General features: G+C 40.1%; 1 protein-coding gene across 3 annotated transcripts in view; it reads right to left on the minus strand.

Moving 5' to 3' along the window:
- Positions 1-16,510, minus strand: part of PROM1 (prominin 1) — a 62,228-nt gene that overhangs the window by 33,274 nt on the left and 12,444 nt on the right. For 2 of the 3 annotated variants that reach the window (XM_009279105.1, XM_019472016.1), the window contains exons 2-4: positions 9,302-9,360; positions 6,102-6,128; positions 4,363-4,568 (exon numbers count right to left, since the gene is read on the minus strand). In XM_009279105.1, coding sequence (XP_009277380.1) covers positions 4,363-4,568; positions 6,102-6,128; positions 9,302-9,360 — 292 coding nt within the window. The remainder of the gene's footprint in view (positions 1-4,362; positions 4,569-6,101; positions 6,129-9,301; positions 9,361-16,510) is intronic. The other variant, XM_009279106.1, reaches the window with a different exon arrangement.

The raw sequence follows: 16,510 nt of genomic DNA on the forward strand, positions 1-16,510 counted from the left end.
AACCAAGATAGCGGAGATGCTTTAAGCAGAAAAGGCACTTGGAACAATTGTGACTACATTCCGAATGTAACTAAACAAATACACAGCATGAGAGAGGAAAAATCTATTTACTATATAACTGAGCCTTGAGTCAACATTCAATAAGCAGCTACAAGGAGAGAGGCATAAAGCAGGGGAAAAAAAGGACAAGCCTTTTCTGTAACAGATTAGAGAACTGTTTAAACGGTCTCTTCGGGAATCAGATATTCCACACACAATTTCTTGTCAGGTTTCACAGACCGATATAAATGTTACTAATCCAGTTGCAGGGGGAGACCCAAGCTTTTCCTTCAGCTGTGCTTGAAAAAAATTTCAAGTCACACAGAAACCCTGAACAGACTTACATACTAGGGAAATGCCACCTTCCTCACTACTGGCTAATGAATTTAAGAAAAGAATGGGCTAGAGCTTTCTGTACCAACTTTTTCACCAATTCTTTCAGATAATGTCGATTCCCAGGTTCTGAACAACAAGCATTACCAATCTCGCAAAGCCAAGAGGCCTTCTATGAAGCCTGCATGAGGTACTTGCCAAGATAACAAGTACCATTCACTTCCTTCAGACTTGGTTTTCCCTAGCTTCATACACAATAACGTAAGTTCTTTCTTGAAGTTGTGGATAACACAAGCTCTCTTGGAAGGACAGAAACCTGACTGTATTTTTGCATCTAATAGCCAGGACACTTTCTATCACCAATATTACATTTGGTATTGCAATGTACGCTTTCCTAAAAATCAAATGTCCCTTCGTTGTCTTTATGATGTAGAGGAATTAATGAAATTACATTTCTTTCCCAGAGAAAGTGTGTGTTTGCCTAAGCTTGCAGATGACTAGGAAATAAAACAAAATAGCAGCTCTCTGTCGCTAAACTCTCAGTTAACCTTTGAAGAAAAGCACATAATTGTTTTAATGATAAATTTGGAATATCAAACCTACTCAGCTACTTATTTGACAGATTATTTCTACATCCTGTGCTCTTTAGCAATAGAATCCTACTTTGTATGACAACATTCTTGTATAAAACCTGTGAATTACCAAAACCACTACATGTATTTCTGACTCAATCTACCAAAGAAATATATCAAACACAAAATGCATCTACTGGAAATGACACACTTAAGGCCTATTCATTTTAATGTAAACAACTGTGTATGTAATCCCAAGACTTTTGACTTGCTTCTTATACCTCTCCTTGAGGAAAGCATACTTCCCATGTATGCCTCACCTTCAGAGAGCACATCCAGGTAGAACTTTTTTTTTAATTAAAAAAAAAAAAATCTGTCGTCTTCTTATACCTCTCCTTGAGGAAAGCATACTTCCCATGTATGCCTCACCTTCAGAGAGCACATCCAGGTAGAACTTTTTTTTTAATTAAAAAAAAAAAAATCTGTCGTCTTTGTGTTTCCTTTACATATTATCCCAGTAAACTTAGTATTAAAACCTCATCCTAATTACCAGAACACTGTATCAGTGGAAAAGTGAGAAGAAATAATGTTCCTCATGAGTAAAATCTACTAGCTGAAATCTTCTGAAATCTACATTACCAGCATATATATGTCAGTGTGAACTTGTATGCTGACACATCGAAAAGCCATCCCCATGTTACTGAGTTTTCAAGAGTTGTTGCCTATATACACACAATCTACTGCAAGCTCCGTGTTCGGCATCTTTCCCCTACTAATAGTCTCTACCATGCAGTTGACTTGTCTTTCCCAGCCAAGGAAAGATAGCTTGGACCTGTCTTTCCATGCCAAGGACTGGAGGGAAAAAAAAAAAAAAAAAAAAAAAAAAAGAAAAAAAAATCAGAAAAGGCTCATGTTTCCTGCTCTTCAAAGTTCTGGTCCATTGACTGAGAGGATCCCAGAACAGCTGGCATTGCAAGAGAGATGGAGAGAAGATGCAGAACACACACTTAGATGGTACATCCTGAAGAAGTCCATCCCCTAGAAATCCTTCCTGTTCCCTCCAGCAGCTGTCTGCACGTACGTTCCACTGGAGGGCCTTTAAAGCAAAGCTCCACTGGCAGAGATGTGGGTTCAGGGTACTCTGATGGATGCGTGCCTTGTTAAATGCATCTTCTGAAGTGGCACAGCACTTGGTGAAGGAGTCTACAGCGTTCCAGTCACCTGGCAGGGGTTTGGGAGACATACTCCCAAAGGAGGCCCCCAGTGCTGTGTGAACTTTAAACTATACCTGAACAATGAAAGGACCCACCTTAGTGATTTCATGGCACGTCTTGATATAACCCTGTATTAGTGGAGATCATTCAAGTTTTTGTTCTTTTGGCTCTGTCTGCAAGTAGCCATAAGCATTTTACTTGCACAGGACTAAACTATTTTGATTATTGTCACAGCTTATGTATGCAGCTGTGGCACAGTCCTTGACATGTGTGGGTTTGGGAAGAACAACTACAGGTAAATCCTCCACCTAGGCTGAAATTGCGTGGTAACTTGGGGGAAAAGCAGAGAATAAATCCACAAGGAGACTTAGTCTGAGTACAGTATAAGAAATAGAGAAACAGTTGTAAGGAAATCTCAGGCTTTCTCCAGTTTTTTTTGTTGGGGTAATGGCTACCAACAAGACTGTCCTTTTGTGTTTCAGTGTATCAGTAAGCAAGCTGACATGGGCTTAAATAAATCCAGGTATAGCATCTTCTTTTCCCTTGTGAAAGACGATCCAGGACGGGCAGCAGAATCCTGCTTTGTACGGAGGTGTACTGGAGAACTAAGCACTCGGGCAGGCAGGGGTCAGTAATATTAGCCCTGTAAAGTCCTATCTTGCCTTGCACAGCACTCTCAGCATTAAAGACTTAGCCAAGGAGTTGTGTGAGATTATCTCCACCTGTGGAAACCTGCAGACAGAGCTCAGGCCGACCCCTCCCTTAGGGTAAGCATCTGATACTCCTGATGTCTTATACAAAAGGAAAAAAAAAAGGGATGAGTTAAAGAGGCAGTTTCCCTAGTTCTGGAAAGCATGTTACTAGGGATCACTTATCTCCCAGTCATGACCTGGGAAGAAGCATTTGCCAATGTTGGGTATGCTTAATACCACAAGTATACCTGGCAACAAATGCACAAGTTAAAGAGACCAACAAGGGGGACAATCTTTTAATTTCTCTGCTGACAGGCAACATTCCTCAGCCATTATAACCAGAATGTAGTGCCCTGCAACACAGTATCCTGCAACATGGTGTAAATATCTTTACACAGCTGGCAATCTCTGTGAGCTACCTTCAGTTTCGGCATGCTGAGAGGTAATTTAATAACTTACTTTCTTTGAGGCACCACTGTACTATGAAGAACTTTAGTTCTGTCATCATGGCAGGGATGCACCTATCACCTACAATACCATTCGGCTTTCTGGTCTTCAGAATACTTAAGTGTCATGTTTGTTAGTAATACCTGGGAGAAAAGAGCATGTTCCCATACCTGGTATCAGCGTGGTCTACATTTGAGCATAGGGAAGGTCTCAATTTGTCATGACAAACAGTAGTAAAAAGAAAGAAAATTCTAGATTACAGTGAAGTGACAAAGTCCCACCTGCCTGAACAGTCACACAGTATAGATCAAAAGACTTGATTTTTTTTTTTTTTAATATAAATACAAAATAAGGATTGTAGGCAGGTGAAAATATGAAGAAGTTGAAGGAAAATAAAAAACCTGAAAGCAAACAATGTATTTTGAAAGCATCTACAGGGAAAAGAAAAGTCTGCATTGTAGTTCCTCATCACCCGTTACACACCCAGCACAGAACAGGAGTACGCTCCTAACACTAATAGCGCAAAAATGTCTCCAAACTCCAGGCTTTTACAGTGAGTGCATGCATGGTTTAAACAACTCGGTGCCATTATTTTGAACTAATAAGAAAATCTGGAGGACAGCAAATACTGAAGGAGGTCACACAATTGCTTTTCTCACCACTACTACACTATCAAGAACAAAGCGGTATGTTGTACCTCAAGTTCTCTATGGGATGGTAATTGAACATCAGGACACAGTATCTTATGTTTGTAAGTTTAATGTAACATTCTGCAATTGCCATTTTGAGACTGGCAAAAACTTCATTTGCCAAATTCAAGCTTAATTTTTTTTTTTTTCGTTTCACACCTACATTCCTCTCAAGTGAGTACATAGTGACCTGTGGATAGCAATGGTAGCAGCATTTTTATAACGCAGTCACATTTTCTTTAATAAGCAGTAATATTACTTAGTCTAGTAAAATAATTTCTGCACCTGTAGGCTAATACAGTAACATTATTTGCCATATGACACTGAAAAATTAGTGCTATACCAAGCTTCATATTGTTCTCTTTATTACACTTGCCTTATTATAAAAGAAGCAACAAAAAGAAATGTTGCAAAACAGCTCCTCTGACAGTCAGCATTTTTCTTCTGTCTTTGATGCATTTCCCCACCACAGTTGTCACAGCAACGACACATACAGAAGCAAAGTCCCACAAGAGGCAGTAACAAAATAAGTAGCAATCCCAAGGCTGCAGAGACTATAAAACCGATTTCATAGTAGATGGCCTGTAATTCAGACAAAAATAGTGGTAATAGCAGATATCACACAGTAACTGCAATCAATATTGAGCAAATAATTAAAAAATCAAACTACAGACTAAACCATCTACTAAGTTACCAAGGTTATGGACTTGGTGTATTTTATCAATAATTGACAACTTTTCTAACAAAAAGATACATAACATTGTAGATACTGATAGCTAATAATTATTTAGCTAGAATATTGGCTAGGTAAACTACAGGAGTAAGCACTAAGAGAAATATGCTCACAACAAACAAATGTGAATTGATGGAGTTGAAATAGGTTAAAAATGAACACATTTGATTTCCCAGACGACAAATTTGCTGTTTCTCACATCTGTTTCCAAAAAGACTCCACAAATGTCAGCAAGGCTGACTAGATCAACACTTCATCTGGGAGGGGGAAGGGAGGCTTAGCTTGTTCTCCTTTTTAATCAGTTGTGAGTGTAAGGATTCGTATGAACTGCAAACGGAAGTACTTCACTGGATGATCGATTGCAATGGCAGAGGTTTCTCCAAACTGCTGAAGTAAAAACTACTTAGGGACTGAAAAACATGAAGGAGCGGATTTTAAGCTCCCTCAGGTAAAGACATTTATTCTGCTGCCAAACAGCAAAGCAGCAGCAACTAAAAGGACGCTTTCAAAAGCTGGAAGGAGTGAAAGGGAATGATGCAATGCAATACCCTAACTAGCTTTTACGCTGGAAGCAGTACAAGTGCCCCAGGACCAAGAAGCTGCGCCAGGCAGCCCTGGCACAGCCCCACGCAAGGCGACGTGGCTTCCAGGGGACAAGCTGCGAGCTGGCCATGCTGTTTCCCTGTGCTGTGAAGACAAGCCTACACATCCAGAACTGGATCGGGCAGGTGTCTGCACACAGAGGTAGACAGCACGGTGTGGGCATGCCCCAGTGGTCCTTCTTCCCTGATAAATCTCTTTTCTCCTTTCCTTTCCCAATTTTAGGAGAACTAATTCTCACACTAGTACTTTGAGTCCTCTTCTGTTTTACTAATCTGCCAGCACAAGGGCAACTTGGCAGTAAAAGGATGAAATTGAGGCTGTGTATTGTCCTGCAAAGTAAGTTACAATTTCTCACAAGCTATCAATCATGCTCCAGTTCTAGCTTTGCTGATGCCCTTCCTCACAATCCCTCATTACCAGCTGATCCAAATACAGCAACCATCACCATTAGCAGAGTTGCAAATTTCTGACCTAATTACCAATTCTAGGATGAAACCTATTTTTTTTATTATTAACTGCTGGTTAAAAGCTGTTATCCCTTCTGAAGAATACAAACTAGATGCCTGGAAGAAGAGCTTGGCTAGATTTTGCGAAAGAATTACCGTTTTCTAGTTAGCTGAACACTTCAGAAATTATTTGACAACAAATTTTAAAATAGGTTAGATGGAAAAACACATTTTAAATAACATTAAAAGTAGATATGGATGTTTTAATAGAAGTAGTGTATACAGACATGGTTAGTTTCTTTTCAAAGCTGTACATCTACCATAAGACATTACCTGAAGAGTCAGGACAACATTTTCTGGCTGTGGAAGTCAAAACAAATGGAGAAGGTGTATAATACACAGGCAGCATGCACAAAAACAAGTCACATGAATAATGAATAATTAACCATGACCAAAACAAAAAACACACAGAAACAATAATAAAAAGCCACTAAAGTAAAATAATGCACAGAAGCGCCATTAAATAATTATGGAAAATTATTTACAATAAAATACATAGCAGATAATTTCTGGTTTCCTTGGTAACGGAAAGGATTCTAGGATTTGTCCAACAAGTATTTCCACCTTAAAACAACAACAGACCAGTTATTTCTACACTGAGCATCTGTTTCATATAATTCCCAACACATATAATTCCCAACACATCTCACAGAATAGAAGGCCAGAGATTGCATTACTTTGTGGTTTAGCGATTTCTTCATGAATTCCACCTGTCATAACTGACCTATGATATTCCTGACTAACTTTTTCTTTTCAACGCTTATTTTATTTTGGCATAAAAGCAGCAGCTTTACTATCAGTTTTTGGACCTTAACACATTACACACAAAATTCACCCTCACTTTTAACTAATTATGTAGAGGTTTATTTTAAACTATTAGAAAGTAAAAAAGAAAAGGCATTCAATAAAGACTGAAGAAGTCTATTTATCAGGTTCTTAAGTGATTTCTTACCTGTAATTTCAGAAAAACACTGAAAACTAAATATCCAATGACAGGAATTTCAGAAGAACCCAATTTCCCCTTTGTTTCCACAATGGAAATAGAATTTCTTGTATTTTTCCCCTTCATCTCTGTGTGACAAGTATTATTCATGATAATGCTTTCCCCTTTCTCATAAGCAGAAGAGAACAGGAAAGCAGACAAGCCAAAGACAGCAAGACCCCTCAACCCAAAGCCTGATGTGTGAAAATCAAAAACGTTCTCAAGTTTTAGGAAATTTTTTTCAGCATCACACACATCTTTATGAAACTTCTCCTGTACAATATGCTTAGAATGTTCAAAATCATATTTGGTACTATACTTTTAATGGGAGGAAAACAAATGCTTACCCTCCCTTAAAAATCTGGTACCAAGTATGATTTTGAACGTTTTAAGCAAGCACGTCTCCCAGCAGAAGTAAAGCAATGGCAACAGCAGCGAGCTGGCTCGCCCTGAGCAGTCATGACAGCTGCGCTCAGCTGCTGGGCTGTCCTGGCAGATTGCTGTCCCTGACAGGGGACAGGGAGACGTCGATGGTAAGAGTCCAACTGGGAACACAGGGACATGCAGCACAGAAGTGGGAAGGGCCTCCTGGGTCACTAACACAGTCTACAAATAGGTTAAAAAAGAAAGCTAGAGCAACAACAGTAGAAATTTAACAGGATAAATATCAGAACCAGATTTCCTGTTCTCGCTACTGAAGGGCTGTTCCCAGCACTTGGTGAACTAGTGAGTCTTCTTACATGGATGTACACATGGCCCATTTCTGCCCCTTTGCTTCTGTGATAGCACCATCTTTTGCCCAAATAGCAGTTTTTTCTTCATGGTGTTTCCTCTCCATATATATTTAAAAGGAGTAATCACCCCCCTTATTGATTATTTTGCTAAGCTAAGCAAACTCTTCCAGTCTCCTCTGAAGACCTGTGTGTTTCCCAGATCATCCTAATACACACTTGCTGAACCCATCCTACTCCGAGTTCATTATCCCTGAATTTGAGTGATCAAAACCACAGGGAACATTTCTAACTACATACCCGCACCCTTCAGTGACATTCAGACTTCCCTATCCTCAATGGAAGTTCCTCCAGGGGCACATCTACAGCCATGCTGGCCTCTTCACAGCTACCTCTCATTGATGCTTCTATCTTCTGAGGGACCGTCTACTTGTCTTGATATATTTTCCTTTTCCAAATTTGTTTTAAAGTTTTGCATTGTATTCAGGTCAAAATTAGGACCTATAAATGGCCTATATCTGTTTTACTTCCTGAGCCCACCTAATATTGTATTGCTACCCTATAATCACACAGTATTTTAACAAGTGTCTCCACTACACAGGATTACAGCTGTCATTAGTCTCAAATTTCTCATGACTTACATACTAATGACTAAATACTATACTCGCACCCATGTATACCACCTATGGTCTAACGGTTTTGTCCAAAGACTCTGCCAAGCAAGTCCACCCTACATTCCTCCCTGGGTGTGCAGGCACAATCTGTGATGCACCACTCTCACAGAGCCCCACCAAACAAGCATACGGGATCAGCAAGAGTCACTTGATGCAGCATAACAGCAATACCCACACACTCGGATGTCATGCAGAGGTTATCAAGCTACTGGAGCAATAGGTTCATTGTCGGAAAGGCATGGAAGCACAAGGCTTTCTCCCTTCAAATCCCAAGATCATTCAGGTCATCCTGATTCAAGGCGATAGCTCAGTGCCTGTATGCCAAGTTCCACACTCATCTTCCTGACACGTACACCTTACTGCAGGGACTACAAGCAAGTAGCTCACACAAAGTAACATGTCCACTGTGTGGGCCTGGTTAAGGTTCTTATTGCAGGCGCTCAACCTGTGACACTGCTTCAAAGATGGGGTACTGTCCTTGAGAACAGCCTAAAATCAGATCCACACTATGTTCTATCTTCTCTTGCTACCAAGTACCCTATGAATTTCAACTGTTACAGGATAATCACAAACCTAAAGAGAGAATGGAAAATATCCTTGATGTGATTAGCACACTACGTAAACTAAAATATACTTTATAAGTAGGCTATGGAAACTTTGTTTTACAAAGGCACCAGAACCAGCATATAAATTCAGCTTTTTGAGGACAATAGCTGAAGCTAACATGAGACCTGAGCAGTAATGGTTCTCTCTAAGCATTTTTAAATAAAAGCAGAATTTTTCAATACAAAGAGAGCCTTCAATCTTTGTGCAACAGACACCACAATCACATTACAGCTGGAATTTATAAGTGAGCCTTAACTATGTGTAGCTTCTTTACAGTGGCTTATGAAATTTTCTTTGTAATATGTTTTGAAAGGTTTTGGTCCCAGATTTTGTATGAAACCATCATACACATCATTCACAAATTTCATTCCTGCATCCTGTTGTTATAGCTTTAAAATACTATTTCCTATTATAGAAACAAAACTGAATTTCAAAGTCATTGTTTTCATTATTTTATGCAGATAGACATAGACAATTTACCTTTTGATAATCATCCTGTGTATTTCCAAACTTCTGCTGTGCTAGTTTTCTGATGAGATCTGAAAATAAGCAAGAATATTCCAGAGTTTTAAACAACATAAACAATAAAAACAGGGGAAAGAGGATGATATGAATTCTACTGTTAGGTAGGCAAGACAAAATTAAGAACAGACACCAACAGGATAGGCAAGCACATAAGTGTTTCCGTAAACCTGTCTAGTAACAACATTTTTAACCAAATGTATATTTTATGAGCTCACAGGAAGATATCCAGGTTATCTGCCAATTAATCAATTCCTGCTGAAAGACAGTTAAGGTTTTTCCGAGGTCATCCTCTGTACCGTACCATCATCATTAAAAGTGAATCCCAAACTTATCAATTACTTGGACAGCTTCAGGTATCAGCTTTGCTTCATGTTTATGTCCAGTACATACATGCATGCATATATATACACGCACACGTATATGGAATTAGATAGCTAATGTGCAAAACAAGTATGTTAACGATGACTTCTTGACTGAATGGTACAAGGAAGAGTCCCTTATTCTTGCCAACATTATCCCAATTTTTTTTTTCTTTTTTCTTTTCTTTTTTTTTTTTTTTGTCTCTGGACCAACAGACTTTGCATGAGAGTATGCAACACCACCAAAACAAATCAGAAAGCCTAACATGTGCCAACCTACTGTGCGTGCAGCTCCATCTAACACCCTCATTTCTAACTAACTCATAATATAGACAAAATACAGTAACTACCAAAAAAAGAAAGTAGGAATTTAACACAAATAGTGCCACTTAACATTATAAGTATCATTTCACCACACCATTTTTTCAATAAACACCAGCACCTGCAATGAATGGATCATCTTTTTGGGACATCACCAGCCTACCCTTATCGGGGTTTTGCCAACCCTATGGGAACTGTGGCTCCCGACCATTTCTGTGACATCCTGCACTTGAAGAGGGGCACCCTAGCTCTTCAGACCCTCTGCCTCAGAGGGGCATCAGCGGCTCTGGGTATGCTCCATGCTAGGTTGTATAAAAGCAGCAGCATTTGGATGTTTGGGAGGACTGGCTGAACTTTTGGCCTCCTCTGATGAAAAGGAAACACATTAGGAAGGAGCACACTACACCTCAAGGAGGAACACTCTGCCCCACATGTTCATACAGAGCTGCACTTCATGGTACTATTGCCCTGTTGTTAGTCTCCCCATATGCAACTGAACATACTTAAGAGAAACCTCCCATAAGTCACCTACCCTGTGGATCAATAAAAGACCTGTAGATTCAAAACTGACTGTTCACCTCCCAAAAAATCCAAGCCCTCTCAGAATTTATTGTAGCACTCATGAAATATGTTCAGTGAGTTCACAGGGGCTGACATCTCATGCCTTTCTAATCCCGCACGTGGCTCAGGAAAACAAACCCCTAAGCTAACAGCGCCCATAGTCCTCCCTCCCCAACACCCTGCAGAGGGAGCATGGACTCGACTGATCTGCAAGCTAAAGAGATCCTGAAAAGTTCCTTGCAGAAAACTGTGCCCAAGGAAAGAAAACACACAACAGCGAGGCAACAAGTGCTGTTTCAAGGAAGGTACTCCCTGCAAGGAAGCTGCAGCCAGCAAGACTGCCAATTAAAAAAACAAACAAACAAAAAACAAAATCTGTTAACATATCACAGGAGTGTCAAGCTGCAAATCATCCACAGATGGGAAGTATATTCTAGAACGCAGAAAGAATGCTAGCAGTAGATGATCAAGGACTCTGTACGGTGAGACAACCTCATTTTGGAAAGACCATACATATACTAGAAGATAAGGCTGAATCCCATAGTAAAAGAAGTAAACCCAAAACATACATAGAATAAGCACCCAGGAAGAACAAGAGTTACGATCCCTGCAAATCCTTTCAAGCTCTGAACTTTGAGAGGAGACCGCTGAAGGAAAGGCACACACCACTACATGGGCAACACACAACTGATCCACCGCTGCAGCTGTGAGACATCTCGCACACTGGGACCAGCAGAGTCCTCCCTGTATCGAGGCCATCCCCAGGCAGCATCCGTGTTTCTTGGGGAGTTTCAGCGGCAAGGAAGTATACAGCCAAGTGAGGCAGAACTGTGCAAACCCCAAAAATGTAATTCACACTGGCTGTTAGACATTTTTCTTCATCAGAGGCAACATTTCTTTCTTCTTGTTTGTATCTATATGCCCACCAAGTATCTTTAAGAAACACTGGTGCATAAAAAACATAATGCAATGAATTTTCTCTACGGCTAGATGCCTTTTAGCAAGCAGGAGAAGAAAAGGGCTAAAATAACCCTCATTTACATATTTATTCAACCATTTAGCATTGTGTGACAACACACCTCAGAACAGCCGCTAAAGAGAAATTTCTACTAACTTTAATCAGAATGCGATGGGAAGGAAGAAAAAGGAAGAGCTTCTGTGATCCTCAGTGGCATGAAGCGGTACAGACCGTCTGCGTGCAGGCAGTCAAACATGGGAGCTGACTGCCCCAGGACCTTGTGGCATCACCCTCCTTGCTGCTACTCCAAAGCCAAGCAGGAGAGGCCCCAGCAACCTCCCCTTACTTCCAGGCTGCTCCTAACTCGGACGTTCATCTTGCTTTGGAAAAGGGTTGGACCTGCTGACCTGCAGAGGTCCCTTCTGTTCTAAATTATTCCAAAGTTATCCTACAATCATGCTGACTTTTTATTGTAAATTATTTAATGGAGGAGTGAAAGCACTGCCAGGAAGCATGCAAGAAAGCTAAATTTTATTACTGACAAAAGCTTCCTTTGATACATTTCCTACTGTCGGGAATCAGTACAAGAAGAAGTTTTAAAAGCATTAGCCCTTCCTGTTAAATAAAAGTTGAAAGTTTTTACCCGTTCTTCTAGCTGAGTGTCTGTCCCCATCAAATAAAACAAAAAAACATTTTACATCGTTTTACATACATCTATACACACATATATATTTATGGACATCTTATGCATATGTGTATGCATATATAAAACTACTCAAGAGAAACAGAGGATGGTTGAGGCTGAAAGAGACCCCCCCGAGATCATCCAGTCCAACCTCCCGGCTCAGCGCAGTCACTCACCGCAGGTTACTCAGGGCCATGTCCAGTCAGGTTTTGAGTATCTCCAAGGAGAACATTCAATAATTCAAAAAAACAAAACAAAAAAACCCCTCAAAACTGCTCTGATTACTTGCTCAGAATGTTCCCGATTCACAGTTTTTATTTATACTGTTTCCATAATTTATAGCCTGCCAGCCAAAAAAAAAAAAAAAGACAGAAATCAACCTGAATACACTATGACAAACTGATGCAGAAAACAGCATTTTCAATGCGTTTTTGAAATTTAGAGGCTCTAAAGCCTGTTCATCAGAAACTAAAACACCTTTAGGTTTATAATAAAAAAGAAAGCCTGAAAATAGGTACAAAAAGTTCCCACATGGATTGAATAAGTTAAATAGTGAGAATAATACAGGTTTCATACATAGCACAATAGCCAGTATTACACAGCCCATTTTTTCCCTTAATTTTCTGGAATGTGAGATTTCCCTGCTGAATAAAGATTTACTACTTATATTACTTTGTAGTGATTTTTTAGAAGTAACGTGAAGCTTCAGGGTGGTTTTCTCACCAGGCAGCACACAGTGATTGACCAGTCTTTGCCATGAATTTACTATTTCAATAGCTTTCAGTATCAACTGGATGAGGCATATTCCCAGTCAATTCATTTCAAATGAAATGTGGAACTCATATATATTCCCATAAAAAAAATAATTTTGGCTATAACTGCATGTGAGATTACCTGCAGTTACTCACCCATGCATCTGTAAGCACAAACTTGCCTTAATGGTTTTGCAGAATCAAGAATCTCCCTATTAGGTTTTACGCACATTGACAGCAATCACAGTTACTACTGCAGCGCTAAGGGTTAAGCAGGGGAACGTCCTGTGCCAGGTACTGTGTAAACACACGCATCATGTTTTCAGGTATGGCTACACTGCTCACTGTAGCACAGTGAAGAGACATCTCAGCTCACATTTAATTCAGTCTGTGTTTTGGTTTGCTTTTCTGAAGCACCTTTCCTCCCTAGCTAGAACGTCTCATCTCTAGCATTCAAGTAAGTTTTTATCTAAAATTGAACTAAGGTAACTCCACATGACTCTCTTCTGCATTATTGGTAGAGTACCATCTTGAGGCTGAGGCTGATTTCTGTTTCAAATATAAAAGCGCTAGGAAGGTGTGATAAAAAGCAGTGTCCTCTATTTTCAAATTAATGGGATTACTTCTGAAATCTCGCTTGACCAGCTGCGCACATTGTTTCACAGGACCAGTAATCCAAGGCTTTAGCACAGAACACAATTTATCACTGGGGTTAAAGAGATTTACCTTGTGAGGCTCATTTACACAGCTAATTACATTACTACTTTGCTCTGTCTCCTTTCCTGTTCTCATCACACATGCGAAATGCCATCTGCCCTAGTAAATCTAACTAGCCAGATGAACTGTTAATTTACCAATGCAATTTGTGATGAAATATTAAGCACCTCTGAGAAGGCCCAGTTAAGAAAACATAATCACCAACTCCTGCATTGCACACGTATTGTGTACATACACTCAGTATCTCATTGCCCAGACGAGAAAATGAGGTTAGCACTAGGCTTGCTTCTTATAACTGCTCTACAGAAAGGGATAGCAAAAATAATAAGAGATTTAAAAATAACATGTCTGGCTATTAAGTACCAACATAAATTAGTTACAAATTCTTCTGCCAAGAAAGCTTTTCAAATCTAGGTGACAGGAAAACAGTTGGAATAAAACCTTTGTGAATGCTATGCTTCTTCTTCAAACAACTCCGTTGAGCCTGTTCAGTTATAGTGCAATTCCAGCATTAATCAAATTATGCCAGAAATTAAGTGATCTTTTCATGCATAATATATTAGGCTTCTATTCTGAAAAGGACTTCAAGCAAACCAATAAGAACCATGACTGAAGCATTCATGCCATACTGAATGGAGATTTTTCAGAACAACAGGGGAGAATTACATAGATAATATACACGATAAATTAATAACTGCTTTAATGCTATCTCATTCTGATGCATATCATAGTATTTCATCCCATTCCCCTTCATCTATAATAGTCAATGGACTACACGCACACTGAACAGTTCAGCATCTCTCTGAATATGAGTCAGTTTGACCACATTTAGTGTCATAAATAAGTAGCAATAATTAGTCTGAAATTAATGAATTAAAATGACTTCAAGCTTGTTTTTTTACCTCTCTTAATATGACTCAGACTAATAAAGAACTCTTGCAAGTCCAAGAAAACCAGGAAAGCTATATTAGCCTTTCAGACTTATCATCAGAGATAAAAATCTTTCAGGTATCTTATAGCAAGTTTTACCGCAAGTTCACTTTATTGACATTTTAAAATACTTGCTTTGACTTGAGTGGAGCTTTGGTTGCTTCCCCAAAGTTAGAAAGCCTCTAGCCAGTAGCCTTTACTATGGTCAGATTCAGCTCCCATTGAAGATATCTCCTTCACCAGGTAACCCAGGGTCCTCCTCTTTACTGCCACATAACTACCTAACAGCTCTGCTCACTCTTACTGACCCTAATCGCACAGCGATCACTTGGCTCTGGTTCCACTGCAGAGCGAGGTGAGAGCTCAGTAATGTTGATGGCTGAAGAATCCATCATGCACATTGATGCAGAGACTGCAGAGAGGCTCCTGCCGCATTGCTCACCCCGAGCAGTCTGTCCTCTTTCCGCAGGGCAAGAAGAAAACTCACTCTGTAGGCCAAGCAGGAAGTCTGAGAGGTGGGGAGATAATCCCACTTCCCACACAATAAGAGACCACTTTAGTCCACAGATGAGGAGTCTAATCCATGCATTCAGATAATCTAGACTTTCTTTCCAACTCCAGATTCAGAAGGTTCACTCCCCCCCTCTTCACAATGTCTCCCTTAGGCAGACCTGGGCCGTAACCCTTGTCCCCAAACTAAGAAAAAAACCAGCGTTCTCATAAATTCTCCCCACAACTTTCAGGCAAGCTATCTCTCTTTACGATTCCCAGTTTTTTTACCTTGAGTTACTGGGAACATCGGCCTGGTTCAGCTTCCACCCTCCTGCTCCTCACAAGAGGCCATTCTGGCCTTCTTCCCTTCAAGCACAACTCCTGAGCGACACTTACCTTCCCTCATTTCTGAAGCCCATACACAAGACCACCTATTTACACTACAGAGATGGTGAAAGGAAATTCCCTGTTCAATCACCTGTTTATTCACCTGCATTAAAGAAATAATGTGCAAAAACCATAACCTTAAACCATCAGCCATGCCTTTGGACAAGAAAAAAGGCAAGTAAGAAAGGAACCTTGCTGCTGTACCTCACCACTGACATGCAAAATAAAGCCCTAGAACCTGTTTTTCTACACTGGCTGGAAGAACTTGTTTGAATGGAGATAAAAAACAACAAATACATACTAAATTTCTTAAGTATTTTAACTTCTCATCTCATGTGCTATGGTGATCTGCTTTTTCACCCTCTTCTGCCTTCATTTTGCTGTTTCCTCTCATCAACATAATCGTCATCCATTCCCATTCTCTGACTCCACGTTTTTTAATTACATGTTGATCAAAAGCAAGAGAAATACACTTATCCTACAGTACTCTGGCTTGGTCTTAAAATCCAGCAACACACAATATGACACAAGCAAAAAAAAGTAAATGCATTTTTAAGGTCTCAGCAGACTTGTAAAGCACATACTGATTTATTCATAGTTGAAAGGACAAGCTACTAGACCACCTAGAAATGAGTCTTAGCTTATATTGGATGCAGTGAGGCGTGATGTGAGAGAGGGTAGAGCTGCAATATGAAGTAGGTAACGAAGAGATGAACAGCTATGAGCAGGATCAAAGCTGTAGGAGTGGTCTAAACAGGGTGAGCTTTAAACAGAGTGCAGGTAGGACGAAGCACGGTGCCATTGCTGAAGATGAGGAACAACACGGCAGAGAGGAAGCAGTCTAGGAGGTTCCTGGAGTGTGTGGAAGACAACTTCCTGACACAGCTGGTAACTGAGCCTACCAGGGGAGGTGCTTCGCTCGACCTGCTGTTTACTAACAGAGAAGGACTGGTGGAAGATGTGGTGGTCGGAGGCCGTCTTGGGCTTAGCGACCATGAAATG

The sequence above is a fragment of the Aptenodytes forsteri genome, unplaced genomic scaffold, assembly GCF_000699145.1.
Source record: "Aptenodytes forsteri isolate BGI_AS27 unplaced genomic scaffold, ASM69914v1 Scaffold242, whole genome shotgun sequence".
Classification (NCBI taxonomy): domain Eukaryota; kingdom Metazoa; phylum Chordata; class Aves; order Sphenisciformes; family Spheniscidae; genus Aptenodytes; species Aptenodytes forsteri.